This window comes from Helicoverpa zea, chromosome 15, assembly GCF_022581195.2.
Source record: "Helicoverpa zea isolate HzStark_Cry1AcR chromosome 15, ilHelZeax1.1, whole genome shotgun sequence".
Lineage (NCBI taxonomy): Eukaryota > Metazoa > Arthropoda > Insecta > Lepidoptera > Noctuidae > Helicoverpa > Helicoverpa zea.
The window spans coordinates 2,457,897-2,478,538 of record NC_061466.1 but is presented as its reverse complement, the minus strand read 5'-3'; the positions used below and the strand labels follow the sequence as shown (position 1 = coordinate 2,478,538).

General features: G+C 44.2%; 1 protein-coding gene across 9 annotated transcripts in view; it reads right to left on the bottom strand.

Moving 5' to 3' along the window:
- Window positions 1-12,105: 12,105 nt before the first annotated feature.
- The window catches only part of LOC124636815 (protein groucho-like), a 28,402-nt gene continuing 19,865 nt past the window's right edge, over window positions 12,106-20,642 (bottom strand). For 8 of the 9 annotated variants that reach the window (XM_047172978.1, XM_047172981.1, XM_047172983.1 and 5 more), the window contains 5 exons: window positions 17,693-17,872; window positions 17,197-17,275; window positions 16,527-16,691; window positions 14,461-14,660; window positions 12,106-14,064 (listed from right to left, as the gene is read on the bottom strand). In XM_047172978.1, the coding sequence (XP_047028934.1) occupies window positions 13,957-14,064; window positions 14,461-14,660; window positions 16,527-16,691; window positions 17,197-17,275; window positions 17,693-17,872 (732 nt within the window). In that variant the 3' untranslated portion in view covers window positions 12,106-13,956. Of the gene's footprint in view, window positions 14,065-14,460; window positions 14,661-15,444; window positions 16,455-16,526; window positions 16,692-17,196; window positions 17,276-17,692; window positions 17,873-20,642 lie in introns of those variants that run through there. The other variant, XM_047172987.1, reaches the window with a different exon arrangement.

Below are 20,642 nucleotides of genomic sequence, written 5' to 3'. Positions count from 1 at the left end.
ATTTGCCACTATGCTCTACCCAAATTAACCGGTTTAGCCAAAAAATGGTATCAAGGTTTGCCCTCAGTCTTATATAGCTGGGATGAATGGATTAAAAAATTGAAATTAGCTTTTCCATCAAATGAAAACTACGGTGACCTTCTAACAAACATGTTAAAGTTTAGGTGTAGGTTTGGGCAGTCTTTAGAACATTACTACTATGACAAAATTGCTCTTATAAATAAATGTGAGATAGCTGGTAAAAAGGCTGTCGGTTGCCTTATACATGGTATCGATGATAAATTTGTACGAATGGGAGCGGGAGCTTGTATGTTTAGTGAACCAGAACAGGTCCTCAACTATTTGCGCACGGTATCACAGCACGAAAATAACACACCACCCAACCACAATCGTAACCGAACTGCTACACATTCAAGACAGCTTAATAAGATAACACATGAACAAACTAGAGTGTTTAACAGTACAGATCAAATTAGATGTTTCAATTGCAATGAATTAGGACATATAAGTTTAAAATGTAACAAACCAATTAGGAAATGCAACATTTGTTTTAAATTAGGTCATGATAGTAAGGATTGTCGAAAGAAAAATGGTAATATTAATGATGAAGCAAATAAAAATATTAGTTCGACGGAACAAACTAAGAGTGTTATGTGTATAACCAATAGTCTAAGCAATAATGCTAAATACTATAAAGAAGTCAAGGTAGGTGATACTGTGCTGCACGGATACGTAGATTTAGGGAGTAAATGTACTCTTATACGGTATTCTGATGCTAAATTGATAAATGATTGTTGGACGACCGATAATTTACCAGTTTTACAGGGGTTTGGTAACTCCTCAGTGAAGCCAATTGGTAGATTAATAGCCAATGTACAAATAGGTCCGGTTCAGGCAGAGACAGAGGTGCTAGTTGTAGATGATCAGTATTTAAGCATGTCAATTTTAGTTGGTCAATCTTTTACCGAGAAACCTAATGTGATACTATTGAAGACAACTGAAGAATTAGTTTTTATACAAACTCCAGATCTGAGTTATAATGATTTTAAAATAAAAGTATACTCCGACAGTGATACTGTTATTAAACACAAAACTGTTATGCCTATTGATGTCAATACAAATAATAATTACTCAGGAGGAATATTTTTTCAACACAATCTTCGAATCTTACCTAACAACGAATATGTTGTGTTGCCGGGGCTCTTCCAATTCGAAGCAGGCAAAGGTTATTTAATGTTAGTCAATTTGTCAGCTAATGATTTAGAAATTGCCAAAGGAACTTTATTAGCTCGCGGTCAGCAATATACTGAAATTAACACGGAATATATAGGCTTAACTACAGAAACCAAAGAGTACGAGCCTTTACCTTTAGCCGAGGTAAAAATTTGTGCGATGGTGACTGGAGAACAGAAACAAAAATTGTTAAATCTATTAGAGAAGTATAGAGATTGTTTTGCGATGAATTTGTCAGAGTTAGGTAAAACAAATTTGACTGAAATGGATATAACCTTAACTGATAATAGGCCTGTCGTATACAACCCTTATAGGGTTTCCCAAAGTGAACGCGAACACCTCAATAAAATCGTAGAAGAATTACTGACCAATGGTATTATACGCGAAAGTACTTCAGATTATTCAAGCCCTGTTATTCTGGTTAGTAAGAAAAATGGTGATAAACGTCTGTGTATTGACTATAGATCGCTAAATAGAAAGACACTCAAAGATAAATACCCATTGCCTCGTATTGAGGACCAGTTAGATAGGTTAGGAGGTAATAAATTCTTCTCAAGCCTTGATTTAACCTCAGGGTATTATCAAGTGCCTTTGTGTGAAAAAAGCAAGCGCTTCACGGCATTTGCGACGCCAGATGGTCTATTTGAGTTTGAAAGGATGCCATTTGGATTGGCTAATGCACCTAGCGTTTTTCAGCGTACTATTAATTCCATGCTGAAAGGTAAACAAGATTTGGCGTTAGCATACATGGATGACCTTTTAGTAATGTCTCAGACAATAGAAGAGGGTTTAGACAAATTAGAAAAGGTATTCCAATTGTTAAGATCAGCACAACTCAGATTAAATTTGAAAAAGTGTGATTTCTTTCAGACTCGTATAAATTATTTGGGTTATGAGATAGGTGCGGATGGTATTCGCCCAGGACTAGCTAAAATTCAGGCAGTAATTGATTTTCCTACACCGAAAAACGTTCACGAGGTACGACAATTTGTGGGCCTCACCAGCTATTTTAGACGTTTCATTCAAAACTTCTCCGTAATAGCTAGACCTCTGACAAGCCTTACGAAAAAGAATGCCGTGTGGTGTTTCGATGAACCACAGCTGAACGCTTTTAATGAATTAAAAACCAGATTGACCACTAGACCAGTTTTAGCATTATATGACCCTCAGGCAGAATTAGAAATCCACACGGATGCGAGTAAACTTGGTATAGGATCGATACTGATGCAAAGAGTCAATTCAGAGCCTTTTCATCCCATTTCATATTACAGTCGTCAAACTACAACGGACGAAAGCAAATTGCACTCATATGAGCTTGAAACTCTGGCTGTAGTTTGTGCGTTGAATAGATTCCGAGTGTATGTTTTGGGAAAACAATTTAAGGTTGTCACGGATTGTGCCGCTGTACGCAGCACAATGATAAAAAAGGACTTAATACCTAGAGTAGCACGTTGGTACTTAACGATGCAGGAATACGACTTTATTGTGGAGCATAGGGATGGGGCTAGGATGAGTCATGTCGATGCACTGTCACGCAACCCAAATATATCAGAGTCAAAGGATGACGTGGAAGTTGTTGAAGTTTTGGCTGTAGACGAGGACGGGTGGCTAGCCACAGTTCAGGGACAGGACTCAGAAGTACAGAGAATAATGAACATCTTGAATGATCCCGATACAAAAGACGTAATCGAGATTCATAAAAATTATACCATAAAAAATGGACGTTTGTATAGAATAGTGATCTATAAAAATAACGAAGTTAATTTAAAATGGGTGGTTCCGAAATCAGTGAGATGGCAAGTAGTTCGTATGAATCATGACGATGGCGGTCACTTTGGTTTTGAGAAAACTTACAATAGGGTTAGCCAAATTTATTGGTTTAAGAAAATGCGACGGTTTATAAAGAAGTATTGCAACTCTTGTCTAAGCTGCGCCCATAATAAGATTCCGGCTGGGGCTAAAGAAGGAGAGCTTCATCCCATACTTAAAGTAAGCAAACCATTTGATACCCTTCATACAGACCATTGCGGCCCCTTTCCCTTGAGTAAGAAGAAAAATTGTCATATTTTAGTAATAATCGACGCCTTTACCAAATTTATTTACATAAAACCAGTGAAAAGTGTCAAGAGCAGTACAACTATTCAGGTGTTTTCTGAATATTTCTCGTTGTTTGGAGTACCACGTCGTATAATATCCGATCGTGGTACAAGTTTCACCAGCAAAGAGTTTTCAGATTTCATCAACGGCAGAGGTGTCAAGCATATTTTGAACGCTGTCGCTTCACCCAGGGCAAATGGCCAAGTAGAGAGGTATAATCGAACTATAGTCGAAGCCATAACATCTACTAACCATGGCAAACCTGAAAATGAATGGGATTTGTGCGTTCCACAAATTCAATGGTCCCTGAATAATACCGTCAACAAATCTACTGGCCGTAGTCCCTCTGAAATGTTATTTGGTATCCAAACAACAGGCGTCTCAGATGCCTTCATGAACCCAGTAGTCTCGGAATCCCATTCTCCTTTAGACCGTGATGTGATGAGGTCCGATGCAGAGTCCCGAATTCAAATTAGTCAACAAGAACAGAAAAAGCGCTTTGATAGGGCTCATAAGAAACCAAGTCAATATAAATTAGGAGATCTATAGTTCGGCCATTCAGAGAATGCGTTCCTGACACGTCGCGATTGAACTGACGACGTAATAACATTCATTGATTATTGATATAATAATGTTGTTTTAATGCTCCTCAATTGTTAAAACGGTAAACAACCAGCAAAAATATTTTTATCGTAACTGCAACGCCATTGCAAAGTTACGTCGTCAGTTCAATCGCGACGTGTCAGGAACGCATTCTCTGAATGGCCGAACTATAGTTAGAGTCGAGAAGGATATTCGCACAGACCCGGGACAAAGTCGTAAGTTGCTACCGAAGTGTGTAGGACCGTTTCGAATTTCAAAAGTCATCGGTAATGATCGTTATGAGATAGAAGACACCCCTATAACCCGAAAGGAAGGCTGTAAACCGTCTAGGTCTGTCTTTGCTGTCGATAGGTTACATCCCTGGCTAGTTTATGATCATGATGCAATGTCAAGTGATTCAGAGTAGATGCGGATAATGTGTGGTGCGTTGTTATAGGTCATTTTAGATGATAGAAAATGATATAGAACGGTTTATTAAGTGTTATTATGTAATAAGTAAGCGGTCAGAATTAATTCAAGTGACATATATTGTATTAAATCTTTCAAGTGATCATGAATTTATACTATACTTACACTATGCTATATATTTTATAATACCTATACTATGAATGAATTGTAAAATTTACAAACATAATATTGAACATAAATGTGAAGTGATTAAGTGATTTAAATTGTTAGATTAAAAAGAGAATTATATTAGTTGTTCATTAATTATGTATGAGATACATTGCAAAGATCATAACATATTATTACATTGAATATAATAAGAAGGAAATATCGATAAACCGTACATAAATTGTATAAGAGACATATATTATTATTTCTTAGAGATGAGTTATTGTTGCGATTCCTTGAGTGAAATTGTAAGAGTGAGTCGATTTGGGTGAGAGTGCCCATAGTCGACATTAGCTATAAGAGTGAGTCGATTTGGGTGAGAGTGCCCATAGTCGACATTAGCTATAAGAGTGAGTCGATTTGGGTGAGAGTGCCCATAGTCGACATTAGCTATAAGAGTGAGTCGATTTGGGTGAGAGTGCCCATAGTCGACATTAGCTATAAGAGTGAGTCGATTTGGGTGAGAGTGCCCATAGTCGACATTAGCTATAAGAGTGAGTCGATTTGGGTGAGAGTGCCCATAGTCGACATTAGCTATAAGAGTGAGTCGATTTGGGTGAGAGTGCCCATAGTCGACATTAGCTATAAGAGTGAGTCGATTTGGGTGAGAGTGCCCATAGTCGACATTAGTATAAGAGTGAGTCGATTTGGGTGAGAGTGCCCATAGTCGACATTAGCTATAAGAGTGAGTCGATTTGGGTGAGAGTGCCCATACTCGACATTAGCAATAAGAGTGAGTCGATTTGGGTGAGAGTGCCCATACTCGACATTAGCTATAAGAGTGAGTCGATTTGGGTGAGAGTGCCCATAACCAATGTTAATTTTAACGTTACTTCTCTGTACATTTTGCCCTCTCTTTTATTATTATTATTTTTTTTATTTTTTTTCGATTTGTTAAACGCGAGGCCGCGTTTGACGTCAGGATTAGCCGAATGTTAGATTATGAAAACATAGACGATTTTAATATTTAATAATAGTATCTGTCACATCGACTAATTCACTTGCACCTCACTAATTTTGTGATGGCAACACCGTAGGATGGTACGGATTTTTCCTTCTTCTTGTTCCGGCTACCGACGTTGAAGGTTGTCTCTCGTAAATTCTGAGCTTGGTGTAATCCGATAATACATAGTTTGCGAGTCCATTTTGGGTTTCTTTCAACACATATCACGATGCATACCCACGTCGCTTTTGAGAAGATATTCTCTGAGACTGCACACCTCACGGTTGTGGAGCGTCTTTGCATTTAAAAAGCCTCGGCCTCCACATTTCCGTGGGATGTACAGTCTCATCACCGACGATCGTGGGTGATGCATTCGTTCTGCGGTCAGCAGTGTGCGGACTCTCCTATCCAAGGCATCCAATTCAGTTTGAGTCCATTTGAGTATGCCGAAGGAGTACATCAGGACTGGCATGACCCAACCATTATAGGCGCGAACCTTGTTGCCGCCTGATAAGGAACTTTTTAGGACCTTATTCAGGCGGCCAAAGAAACGCTCCCGTAATGACTGTTTCATGACAGCCACATTGATGCCTAACCCCTCCGCCATACCCAAGTATTTATATGTATCGTTTGCGGAGAGTGATCTCAGGTTTATGGAATCTGAGAGTTGTACTCCCTCAGAATATTTATTTATTATTATTAATCAATTGTGATCCGTATTGGTTATTTTAGTATAAGAGGTTGAGGGTTGAAAGGGTTCTTTTTTTATCATTTAAATTAACTTATTATGGCACTACTTATTCTGGGACAAAGATTCTAGCAGTGGCGGCCCTAGGGCTGTGCGAACTGTGCCATCGCACAGGGCCTCGCGCTTGGAGGGGCCTCGCGCTACAACCCACACTAATATAAAAAAAATATAATTAGAAGATATATATCTGGTCTGGTCCAAGAAAAAAAATGTGCATTTTTTCTATATTTATAATTCATCCTGCGTTTACTTTTTGAGTCCTCAATTTAACAAAAAGTTGGAACACCAAAGTAACAAAGCAACTGGCTCTCGATCCAGTCACGGATTCTTTTTATTTGTGCTTGCTTTTAAAAAATGTCCCAAAACTCAAAAATTTTCGCGCTCGCTACGCTCGCGACTTGACCTTGCACTGTTATTTATTATACAAATTTAGGTGCTCAGTGACCTAAAGCTCAAAAATTTTTGCGCTCGCTACGCTCGCGGGTGCTTGACTTTACGCTTGTTTTATTTTTTCATCCTTTTTTAGCCGAACCTAGAAGGTAGCGCCGCTTTAAGTCCTTTTATTAACAAGAAAATAACTCCTAGTTTCCGTATGAACTTTCTTATTTACGACGTGCGAACTACTCAAGTTACAATCTTTCAATACATAGGGATCGCTTGGGTCCTGATTGCACCCGGGCGCTACATGAGCCAGAGACGGCCATGAATCAGTTATACGAAGAGCTGAATATTATCTCGGTGCTGAAATGTATATTAGAAAATAATTTAACTGAAATTTATCCCACTACCGAAATAGTCTTGAGAATTCGAATAATAAAATAATAATATCGAAAAAGCAGTTTTCGAGGCTTAAAATTATTAAAACATGTTTAAGGAATTCGATGACACAAGATCGACTTTCAGCCCTTGCTATTCTTTCGATCGAAAATGACGATGCTCATTCATTCGATTATTCTGAATTAATTAAAGATTTTAGTTTAATATTTGTTAATTTTGTGATTCTTTAAATATAAACTGTAGTAAAAATAAAATTTTAATAATTAGTTTAACTTGAGCATTTCTCCTCAAACATGACGGTTAGCTAAATCAAAACGCCAGCTTACTCTCGCAACACATACTTTTCACTTTAGACAAAGGGCCTTTTTTTTCCGACGTCAAAAATCATCAAATGACCCCTCCCGCTGTGGGCTAGCAGCGGTGAGGGAGTGTCAGACTCTTACTGACTAAAAACCGTCGTGTTCCGTCATAGGCCTTTTATGTACCAGGGCCGCGGTATCTCTTTCGAACAACCCGCAGCCCCGGCAGGCCTTGGCCCTGCTGGGCCCCGCTGGGGTTGCTGACATCTCTTTGAGGAGCGCGTGGAACAACGCGCACCGTCGACACGGGTCTGTCGTCTAAGCAGACAGAGGGACGATGAGCCACCCAAACTCACCGCCCAGACCCACGCCTACGGTGGCCGGGAGTCATCACGCGACACCCGGCGCCCATGGTGTCTACCTGGTCCAGCGCGGCGGCCGGGATGAGAGGTGCGTACTCTCTGGCGTTCCGCCTCCTCCTTCTCGAGCATGACCGCTTCGCAGAAGGAGGCGACGGCATCCCATTCCCTCGCGCCCCGGACCATGGCCTGAACCAGGGCCGGACGCGAGAGGTCGCCGCCGCCCAAAGCCTCGACGAGGACCCGGCGGTGCCCCCCCCATGCGGGGCACACCTGGACTGTGTGGTCCACCGTGTCCTCGGGGCTGTCCGCACAATGGTGACACCCGGGCGCCTCCTCACGACCGATTCGGTGCAGGTACCTCCCGAAACAACCGTGTCCGGTGAGGACCTGCGCAGTGGCGGATTTACCAATAGGCCAAGTAGGCCAGTGCCTAGGGCGGCAGATTTAGAGGGGCGGCAAATTTAACTTTTTTTGTTTACAGATTTTTTTTATAATTATACGAGTACACAATCCATATATAAATAAACGATTAATAAACGCACTGTTATATATACTTAGGTATTATGTGATCATGAATTTATAAATATTCCAATAGCATTTCAATAAAAATAAAATAAAAACTCGTAACACAGGATCTTCCTGTGTTATCTGCACGACCAGGATGGCACGGGCAGAAGGAACAAGTCACTGAGGGTGCCATTCTAATCTGCAAAGCCTAGGTTCACTACCAGTCACTGCACGCTATTCAAATTTTAAACAAAACTACAACAGTGCATGCGCAAGACGTCGAGGCGGCACTGTCACCCCTCTCCTTCTTGTTTATTTTTGATTACTTAATTTAATTCCTCAAAGTTATACAAAAACATCCGCTCGCTTCGCTCGCGATTTTTTCATAATTTCTGGTTTATTAATTTCTTGCGCTCTTAGAGTCCTCAATCTAATAAAAAGTTAAAGCTCTGAAGTAGCAAAAACAACTGACGCTCTACGCTGATGATTTCTATAGTGTTGAAGAGGTGGAGGACTTTTGTGTCCCAAACCTCAAATAATTTCACGCTCGCTGCGCTCGCAGCTTTTTCACTTTACACTGGTTTTTTTCAAACTTGTTTGAGTATTTTTGTGTTCCAAGACTCAAAAATTTCACCTTTTTTCTAATTTCTTTATCATTGCGTATCATTGCGTCCCAAAAATCAAAAATTTCGCGCTCGCTACGCTCGCGGCTTCTTCTCTTTACAGTAGTTTTTTTCACACTTGTTTGGGCACTTTTGTGTCCCAAAACTAAAAAATTTCGCGCTCGCTTGCTAGCGCTTTATAAGTTTGCAGTGATCTGACTCCGGTTTCTTTATGTTAAACCTAGCAAAAAGCACCATGAATGAATTCTACTCGATTTTTAAGTACTTCAATTACAAATTTTTTGTCGTTTTTTTTGGGGGGTGCTCAATAGGTAGTCCGCCCCGGGTGCCACCCGATGTTACGCCGCCACTGATCATAGGACCCGAACGAATGAACCGATTTCAATATAGTTTTTTGTTGTATTACGGGTGTTTTACGGGCGAGTGTTCTTAGACATGTTTGATGAAAATCAATTGAGCCGTTTAAAAGTTACAGAGGTTTTACGCTTTAAAGTCGCTGTCAAATAAACTTGTTAGGTCAACATTAAACTCTTCAGTATATAGCGGGTTGCAAAAATAATCTAGTAACTGACAGAAATATCATTAAGTTCACAATCATTAGGGGCGGCAAAAATTGAATGGCTTACTAGCGGCAAATTTGTAAATCCGCCACTGGACCTGCGTCATGCGGTACGTCCTCAAAGAGGGGACTTACCGCCATGATGGTGGCGTGCCCTGCACTGGGTTGCGACAGTCGCTCCCTCCAGGCCACCATGAGATCGCGCCGGAGCTCTGCCCGCTGCGCGACAACTTGCCGCGGCAACGGGGTTTCCCCCCGGCGCTGAGCCTCCTCGCGCCAGTCGTACAGGCGCAAGAAGACTCTCGCCTCCAGATCCCACGGTGGCAGTCCGGCTAGTAGGCCAGCTGCATCGCGGGAGATCGTGCGGTACCCCCGGATTAGCCTGATGGCTATCACCCTTTGGGGCACGTTCAGGTAGTGTACGGCCCGCTTCCGTACCGAACGTGCCCATACCGGGGCCCCGTAAAGGGCCATGGACCGTAAGACTCCCGCGTAGAGTTTACGGCAGGGGGCGTTTGGGCCTCCCAGGTTGGGCAGGAGCCGCCTGAATGCAGCACCTGCCTTCTCCAGTTTGGGACCCAAACGTCGGAAATGCTCGACGAAGTTCCACCGGCTGTCGAGGACGAGTCCCAGGTATTTCATCGCCCTCTCGACGCCGATGGGAACCCCCCCCCCCCCCACCGTGACTTGGGAGCCTGAAGGTGGCGCGTTCCGAAGCCCATGAAAGCACATGGCCTCGGATTTGTGCAAGTCTACCTCTAGGCCCACCAGCTGGATCCTCTCGATTACTGTCGCAACCCCGCGCGTCATTATGTCAGCCGCCTCCTGTTGCGACCTCACCTGTGCCAGAACCAGCGTGTCGTCAGCGTAGCAGACCACGCTGACGCCGCTAGGGAGGTCGGCGCGCAGCACCCAGTCGAAGCCGATGTTCCACAAGAGCGGCCCCAGAACCGACCCCTGCGGAACACCGCACGACATCTCTCGCCGGTTCTAGACAAAGGGCCTCGCATAGACCTGCCGCACGTAGCCTCGCAATGGCTAGGGCCGCCGCTGGATTCTAGTATAAGTTTTCTGTTCGAGGAACGAGATGTGTCAAAAGGGTCTAGTGAAGAGAACTTGCTGTTGTATATGGCTGGAATGCGGTTGTAGGGGGACATTTTATACAACCCAAAAGTTCAGTTTTCAAAAGTTCAGTTCGATCGAGACTTTCTGGTAAGGGCTCGAGGGCCCCGGGGCACTGCCCCGCCTAGCCAATAAGTGGCTACGCCTGAGAAGATCCAGCCTGGTGCGATTTATGACCCCCTAATATATGTACCTACCTAAGCAGAAGCCGGGTGTTCAATGATATCATTGTAGGTATGTAATCGCGATATATCGCCGATTTTCATTACCTACGTAAAGCTTATTAACGATTCCTAGAAACAGAGAGTTAATACGAATAATCTCAACTTAACGTTGCAAATACAAACGTGTTTTTGATAAGTACGATTGCCTATCGAAATAGAGTTTCGCAAGTTTAGAAAATCGACCTGTTTTTATTTCTCCACGAAATATAGCTTTTCAGCAATACCTATGTGCATATGTGCATTATGCATTAACTACTTTTAAGAATAAATTGAACAGGCATTTTTTAAATCGACAGATCTTTATTTATTTTAAATACCTACCTAAGGTATAAAAAGCATCTGTTTTTCCTGGACTGACCTTACCAGCAGGTAAAACAGTTAGGTAATCGACCAGTAACTTAACATCTACAAATAAAAATTAACTTATTATTTACTAATGTATGTAAATATGTATGTATGTGTGTGAATCACGTTTCGTAGTGAGTATGAATTTGGAATTGAATAGGTAGGTATATTACATACATGATAAGAAGGCTAGGCTGCTAATTACGCTAATACCAATCCAATTAGAAAATAACCAATCCCATGCGTATACGCAATTACCGTAGAGCACAATACGACCGATTGGCTGATTGCTTAGTTATCTGCTGAAATCAAATATTTAGTTTTCCCGATAAACATACCTACCTACATCAATTGCTTTTCAGTGACAAAGCGTCAAGCAATAGGAAAACGGGATTGAAAGTGACTTGGGGTCAATCAGCTAATATTTTAAAACTAGAGCCTGATGAAATTTTTGGAAGGTATAAATTCAATTATGTTATCATCTTCCTTGTTCTCTAGTTATTAGGGGTCGAGGTAATGTTTTCCGCTTCCATTCCTCTCTATCATCTGCTCATATCATATATACTAACATCCACTCCCTTCTCCACAGAAAACAAGTCATCAGAACCATTGATATTATCGCCAGAACCCTTGATATTATTTGAAAATATGATATTGACAGATCTGTGTCAGATAACGAGTTATCGATTTTCTTGCTAAAGGGTTTACCCACGAGGTCATCTGTTATGAACGCGATTAAAACCAGCAGCTGTTAATATTATGAGTTCAAATTAGATTAGGTACCTACAAATCATTACTCGATATCCAGGTGGATGCTTTTGTATTACTTACACAGCAACGATCAAAAATGGCCTCTAGAGCCTACATACATAAAAAGCTCTGATAGTCTATGTATATTTATTATAATATAATATTTAGGATTTTGAAATAAACCTCTTTTTTCGGTTTGAATTTTCGATATCTGGCAATACTGACCTGACCTATAGAAGTTCCTGTTGTCCATGACTGAACAGTGTACACAGAGGTAGTAAAAAATAAAACTATGAGCTTTTATCGAAATAATAAATATAATCAAAGTACATAATACGATTCAATTTTGCAGAAAAATAACAATCAAATGTTTGTAGTCAATCTGGTTTTGCATACTCGGTATACTAAAACGTCATTGAAGAAATAATATCACAATTTGCAGATCATTATAATAATGAAATTCATATTTAAAGATTCGATTTGTGTATAAACTTTAAGTACAATAAAATATACTTTGATATAAAAATTTCAGTCAGATTATAGAAAACAAAATTTTAAATACATTATTGCAAAAAATAAACTGGAAATAAAATGTTCATAGTATTTACCTATAGAACAGTCTGAACTCTGAATCTTAACAAACATTTCCCCAATTTTCCTTTCCATGTTCACAGTGGCATTAAAGTATGGAAATATCTTTGAACTCGTCGATAATAACAGAACGCTTAAAAATACTTCCAAATACCGCTTTGTATCCCATTAATCACCACTTAAAATTGTCAACAATTATTATAGAAACTTTTGTTTTGATGATTAAAACTTGTTCACCTAAAGTTGTAAAGCACGATTTTCTACTCAATATGAAATGTTTGAACAGGCACTATCTTTTATTTATACACAACACTCCATTCAGGAGCCAATGTTAGGGCCGTCAGTACTGTTCGTACATTGTTGACGCCCGAACTATCATACCTTAGGAACATGACTGGGGACAACACTGACCCCACGTAGATACGTAATGCAAAGCCGACGTGTGCGTATTTAGACGAGTTATCATCAAATTAAAATAATGTTGGAAATTGATAATACCATACGCAAATGACGCACTACTATTCACAATACCCAGAATATCAGTCTGATAGAACTTAAAAATCTGAAAAGTAAATAAATACTCGTAATAAATGGACCATTCTTGAAACAAGATTCAACTTGGAAAATTAATAAAATGATTTTCTTATTTCATTATAAAAATATATAATAACACTAAAAATATCCATGTTTAACGGTGCAACATTGATCTATTTGTTACATTAAAATTACACTTAATTCAACCATCTTTATTTGGCTGTACTCATTGTTAACAACATAACATAATAAAATGCTTGGAAGTCTCGATATCGCTGATTTTTTAATACTAATAACACTGCAGCGTAACATTAAAATTATAATTATAATACTGTTCGAATCCAAATTTTCATTTAAATAAAAATTTTAAAATTAACATCGATTACTTCGCGACAATTCAAAGGTTCGTAAACCTTCTCGCCTCAAAAAAAACTCGTGGATAGACAAATACTTGTTATATTTTCTTTAGCTTTCCACTAAAAGGATAATACGAATTTATTCAGCCATGTGTTATAAAGAGGAACATTTATTTAGCAAGGAACCCACGATAACAGTCTGATTGCTATGGAACCGTCACTACTTGGACTCGTTATATTGTCCAGCTCGTCACAGATCGACATTTGAGCACTCAAGCTCAAGAAGTACTACTACTCTAACCTATCATTATGAAAAAGATCTGTGAGTATGTATTAAAGCCTTACTATATTTTATTCGACCAAGAAGTTTATAGTCGAAAGCACATTTTGGAATAAAACCTACAGCTACGTCCTCTGATATTTCTCCAGTTAGAGGAACAAATTATATTTCCACTGACCACAAAAGATTACTAAAATCTCTTCGTTAATTTGACGCTTGCATTATTCCTCATAAGACCCATAATTTGATGACTTCCTTAATTAAAAAAAAATCCGTAACAATGAATACAGTCAACTAAAGTTTGATATAAAACCACAGTCACTTCGCACTGGACCTCGAACAACGTTCATTATTGCCTATAACTTATGAGATTACCGACACTGACACTTCAGTACATCACTTCGTAGACTGTCGCCTTCTTGTCACCTGAACCCGTCACTATGAACTTATCGTCCGCTGATATATCACAACTGAGCACCGATGATGACTCCTTAGACTGGAATAAAATGAACAATATTAATTTATGGCGCAAAGTATCACGATTGATTGATTGCTTTATCGAATCATGGGCTAAACCTTAACTAATTATAGAATCTACTTATATCCATGTTCAAAACATCGAGTATGTAATAATATAAAACCATCATCAGGCATCTACACTACATAAATAAAAATTTTTTGTTACGTCTTTTTGCTAGTGATTTTGTGTACACACAGACGGGACACAACAACGCACGTTCCTTTACTAATCTAATGAGTTGTGGAGAGAGATGATGTTGCGTGATTGTGCTGTAATTAGCTACATCAGAGCTCACTTATTCATTCTTAATTGCCAAGGTCTCGATAATTTATAAGGAACTTCATAAAGATTCCTCAGTCTAAAAATACATACCTGGAATATACTAGCTCCATAGGGCGTACGCCAGGCATTGAGCAGGTTGTCCTTCCCCGTGGACACGAACCACTTGCCGGCGGCCGCGAACTTCAGCGACAGCACGCAGGACTCGTGCAGCAGCAGCTGGTAGCGGTCCGGCTTGCCCGCGTGTAGCACCTCCACGTGAGAGTTCTCCATGCCCACTGCTAGCCACGAACCTGGGGGAATGGTCGAAATGTTTTAAATATTGATTTATATGATGAGGTGAAGATTATATGTGTACAGTTGTTAGACAATGTTTGTATCACAAAAAAAATATTGGTGATGTAATGAGAGAAAACTAGACTAGCAGTTAGGCTGCGTTCAAACCAAATTGACTGTCAACCGCTGAATGTCAGCGTTTATGCATATAATGTACAACGTACCGACGGTAAAATGTCAACGAAAAGTGAATATGTATGGCAATGCAATAAACTGCGAACTAATCCGAACCGAATTGTGTAATTTCGCATATAATTTTTTCTATATATTGTTCTACAGAAATTCATTCAGTCATTAGATGGCGTCACGCTGATGTGTCTAGCTTACCCGTGGGACAGTATCCGAGCGAGAAGATCTGGCTGGAGAAGTCGTGCTGGTGCAGCTGGCGGCCCTCGCGCAGGTCCCACGAGCGGACGGTGTTGTCCAGCCCGCCCGTCCACAGCCGCTGATGTGTCTAGCTTACCCGTGGGACAGTATCCGAGCGAGAAGATCTGGCTGGAGAAGTCGTGCTGGTGCAGCTGGCGGCCCTCGCGCAGGTCCCACGAGCGGACGGTGTTGTCCAGCCCGCCCGTCCACAGCCGCTGATGTGTCTAGCTTACCCGTGGGACAGTATCCGAGCGAGAAGATCTGGCTGGAGAAGTCGTGCTGGTGCAGCTGGCGGCCCTCGCGCAGGTCCCACGAGCGGACGGTGTTGTCCAGCCCGCCCGTCCACAGCCGCTGATGTGTCTAGCTTATCCGTGGGACAGTATCCGAGCGAGAAGATCTGGCTGGAGAAGTCGTGCTGGTGCAGCTGGCGGCCCTCGCGCAGGTCCCACGAGCGGACGGTGTTGTCCAGCCCGCCCGTCCACAGCCGCTGATGTGTCTAGCTTACCCGTGGGACAGTATCCGAGCGAGAAGATCTGGCTGGAGAAGTCGTGCTGGTGCAGCTGGCGGCCCTCGCGCAGGTCCCACGAGCGGACGGTGTTGTCCAGCCCGCCCGTCCACAGCCGCTGATGTGTCTAGCTTACCCGTGGGACAGTATCCGAGCGAGAAGATCTGGCTGGAGAAGTCGTGCTGGTGCAGCTGGCGGCCCTCGCGCAGGTCCCACGAGCGGACGGTGTTGTCCAGCCCGCCCGTCCACAGCCGCTGATGTGTCTAGCTTACCCGTGGGACAGTATCCGAGCGAGAAGATCTGGCTGGAGAAGTCGTGCTGGTGCAGCTGGCGGCCCTCGCGCAGGTCCCACGAGCGGACGGTGTTGTCCAGCCCGCCCGTCCACAGCCGCTGATGTGTCTAGCTTACCCGTGGGACAGTATCCGAGCGAGAAGATCTGGCTGGAGAAGTCGTGCTGGTGCAGCTGGCGGCCCTCGCGCAGGTCCCACGAGCGGACGGTGTTGTCCAGCCCGCCCGTCCACAGCCGCTGATGTGTCTAGCTTACCCGTGGGACAGTATCCGAGCGAGAAGATCTGGCTGGAGAAGTCGTGCTGGTGCAGCTGGCGGCCCTCGCGCAGGTCCCACGAGCGGACGGTGTTGTCCAGCCCGCCCGTCCACAGCCGCTGATGTGTCTAGCTTACCCGTGGGACAGTATCCGAGCGAGAAGATCTGGCTGGAGAAGTCGTGCTGGTGCAGCTGGCGGCCCTCGCGCAGGTCCCACGAGCGGACGGTGTTGTCCAGCCCGCCCGTCCACAGCCGCTGATGTGTCTAGCTTACCCGTGGGACAGTATCCGAGCGAGAAGATCTGGCTGGAGAAGTCGTGCTGGTGCAGCTGGCGGCCCTCGCGCAGGTCCCACGAGCGGACGGTGTTGTCCAGCCCGCCCGTCCACAGCCGCTGATGTGTCTAGCTTACCCGTGGGACAGTATCCGAGCGAGAAGATCTGGCTGGAGAAGTCGTGCTGGTGCAGCTGGCGGCCCTCGCGCAGGTCCCACGAGCGGACGGTGTTGTCCAGCCCGCCCGTCCACAGCCGCGTGCCGTCGCCGCTGATGTCGATGCACGACGCGCCGTCCGTGTGACCTGACCAACGCGTTACATGACGTTTTAGCTACGGCAGTAAGTATTCTTATGTTTGTGATGTAGGGGGGCACACGGCAGACAGCAAGGTAAGCAAAAACGTGTGAGAGCGTGAGGTATGCGAGGCACGGGCTTCTCTGGGGGTTTACGCGAAATATATCCGGTATCCGAACACCGCGTTTTTCTCAACCCCTGTGCACCCCACGACCAATCGAAGCAGTACTCAATTAGGAATCCACCCAACAACCGATTCCTAAAGTAGTATTATGTATTTTATTTTCTTTGGGTAAATAAAGAAAGAGTTTTGCCTGGCATTATTTCAACTACGTTAGAATTTATGTAATGGATAAAATTTATATAAATATTTTGCTTATCGTACTTAAAGAATGAGGATCATCAATAGCCAAGACTCGTAAGACGAGTCTAAAATGTCAATATTATACTTGTAGTAAAAATTGAACCATTATATAACAGAAGTGCAAGAGAGTAAATAACACAAATGTCTTACCTTGGAATTGCCTAACTAATGTTTGGTTCTGAAGATCCCACACCGCTATGTTGCCGTCTGAACAACAGCTGAAGCACACCTGTTGAATTAATTTCATCTTAATTTCACCTGTTGAATTAACTCTATCACATTTTTATCAAAGCTCGGAATTAGAAGTTAATGTAGATTACGGAGGAACAATAAACAACAATATGCAGACTAGACAACGTTAAGGTGGATTTGGCAACGGCATCCTATTCCCTCTCGGCCCGGACCATGGCTTGAATCAGGGCCGGCAATTGCCGCCATGAGGACACGACGGACACGGTGTCCTCCGGACTATGCGCAATGGCGACACCTTACGCCCGATCCGATGCAGGTACCTCCCGAAACGTGTCCGGTGAGGACCTGAGTCATGCGGTACGTGAGGGCGCCATGACTCCTCACGACTATTGTAGCGTGAGGAGCAACACTTACCGCCACTATTGTAGCGTGGGCTACTAGGTGACTATGGTACCTTGGAGTCGGGGCTGATGGCGAGCGCGTAGCAGGCGGGCGCGGAGGAGGTGAGCTCGGCGCGCATGCGCGGCGTGGGCGACGCCAGGTCCCAGATGGACAGGTTGGACGCCTCGCCGCCCACGATCAGCGTCCGCCCGTCCGGCAGCAGCTTCACCGAACGGATGTAGTTGTCGCGTTGCTGGAAGAACAAATTGGACAGTATTAGAAATTATATTTTTCTACTAGCTTCTGCCCGCGACTTCGTACGCGGATCCTGTCCCTTATGCCAGCGACTACGGGGTCAGCAAAATAAAAGGTCTGAATCATCTGATATTGAATTTTAAGGGCCCGTTGACTTGAAAACAACGGAATACGCATAGCCATTAGAAACGTTCCATATATTTATTTTTGTACTTCAACGGCAAAAGCACAGCAGACTAAACAAAACGCTGAGAACTGAACCGCAATAGACGTGACCATAGGGATAAAAGTAGTGATTCTAATTAGTCCACATTTAAGTTGTGTGTGGCAAAAATATTACACGTATATAATATTGTACGTAAAAAAACATTAAATGTTACTGAGATGACAAAGTCGTGATGACTTAGTGGAAGTCGTAGTGGTTTATTGGGTAGAGAACCAATCTCTCAAGTATGAGCGTGCGTCTTTGATTCCAGGTCTGGCAAGTACCTTTTTTTTTTTTTTTGTTGTCGCTGGGCTAAAAATGCTATTACGCATCCCCTTCCCGTCGGGGGACGGGAGAGGGGTATGTGGGACTCCCCGGTAAAAACGTTCCCGGTATACCCACTAAAAAGGCCCAGCGGCACTCCGACCTCGTCTGAGTGGAGGGGGTCTGGGAATCTATGGCATCCAGTCCCCCACCGGCGATTGCCCGCCTTACGGCAGGCCCCTCATTCCTCCCCCTAGTGGGGATGGATCCTTATAATGGCCGGAGCGCAGGGGTTGATCCTTGTGATGCAGGCGGTGGCGCCCCCGCGCCTGTCGCCCGCTGATCACCCCCCAGGGCGGATGGGGACGGAGGTTGTATTCGCCGTCTTCTGCCCCTTCTTCATCTACGGAGCGGCACCGCGAGAGGATCGTTCTCCATCGTTCATACGATCGCTCCGCAGCTTCCTTCTGGGACATGATGTCTTCACAGAAGGAGGCTACCGCTTCCCATGTCTCTTCACCTCCCAGCATGGCAGCAATCACGCTGGGAAGCGAGAGATCGTTCCCGACCACTGCCATCAGGGCGCGGCGGGGTTCAGCCCACGATGGGCACACCTGGAGTGTGTGCACTGCCGTATCCTCCGTGGCTTCGCAGTGGTGACACTGTGGGGTCGCCTCCCTCCCAATCCGATGCAGGTACGATCCGAAGCAGCCATGTCCGGACAGCACCTGTACCAGACGCATCGAAAGGCACCCATGCCGCCGATCGAGCCATCCGTTCAGGACAGGCCCGATGGCATCCAGCGTCCAGCGACCATACGTTGCCGAGGCAAGATCTTCGGCCCAGTACAGAGTTATTGCCTCCCTTGCCTCCTCACGCACCTCTTCCTTTTCTGTCGGGTCTGGGCGCCGGTTTAGCGCCTTCTGCTCCGCCGTCCAGTCGTACACTCTGGCGAGCACCCAAGCCTCGAGCTCCCAGGGAGGAGTTCCCGCCAGAACGCACGCCGCCGCGATGCTCACCGTGCGGTACGCCCTCGACACCCGCTGTGCAATGGCCCTTTGTGGCCTGCGGATGGCAGCGGCGTTCACCCTACTGCACAATGAGTCTGCCCAGATTGGGGCCCCGTACAGTGCCATACTTTTGAGTATGCCGGCGTATAGTCGTCGGCATTGGTCGCCGGGTCTCCCGATGTTTGGGAGGAGCCATGAGAGGGCGCCCGCGGTCCTCATCAAGCGCGTCGACAGGCCGCTGAAGTGTGCTCTGAAGCACCACTTACTGTCGAGCACTATGTCCAGATATTTCATCTGGGGCTGCACCCCGATGCGGACACCCTCAGGTCTGGCAAGTACCTGCCAATAGTACCTGCCAATAGTGCCAATGCAAGGCAAGTACCTGCCAATAGTGCCAATGCAACTTTTCTCTCTTGAGATAATAACGACAATAATAATGAGATATAAGCACCGCAGGACATCTGAGGCTGATGACGGGGTGTAGCGACCCCGCGGGGCATATATACTGAGTTCTCCAAGGAGAGTATACTGTCCCTCATCTCCGGCCGGTCGGAGTGAACCATGACGGGGTTAGGTCTCACGACTCTGGCTTGGCTTGACCGTCCAGAGTGGAGTCGGTAGAGCAGGGTTAGTAGCCCTGCTCGGAGGATAGGTGCCTCGTGGTAAGTGACAGGGAGCGCGTAATCTGCGTTTTAAATCCGCCGAGGTATCCTCACACTTCAGCCGCTTATGTCCCTGTTGCCCTCTTGTTGCTATTCAGTGACTGATTCCCGGGGGCCCAGTAAGTGAGCTGGCGAGTCTCCACTTGCCATTTTTACATGTATCTAATACATTGTCATCGGCAGGTGCCATAGTTCCCGTAGTTTCCCCATTCCTAGTCCATTAGCATCCCATCACAATAGCCCAAGTAGTATTCATCCACAGTTAGCAATGGTATAGCACAGAACCGGGGATTGTCTTTTTTTTTAACGACGTCCACCGGGGATTGTCCTTGGGTTCATTTCTATAGTGTATAAAGGGATAATCGTCGGTTTTGTGTCACCATCTCATTAAAGTTGTCTCAAAAGGGCTTCAGCGTGTTGGCTTCGGCCTCTCGTTTGCCTCCCGAAAATTCAGAACTCTGTAGTCCCGAGGTCTGGAAGAGACATGCAAAATAATAATGAGATATATATAACGCAACTAATTCGGAGAGTGGGGGCTCGTGACGCCACGTCTAGGTATGTAAAATTTGTACTAAGCAGTGACTTAACACAAAATTCAAGCGTGTTATATCTTCGTTATTATTTGTT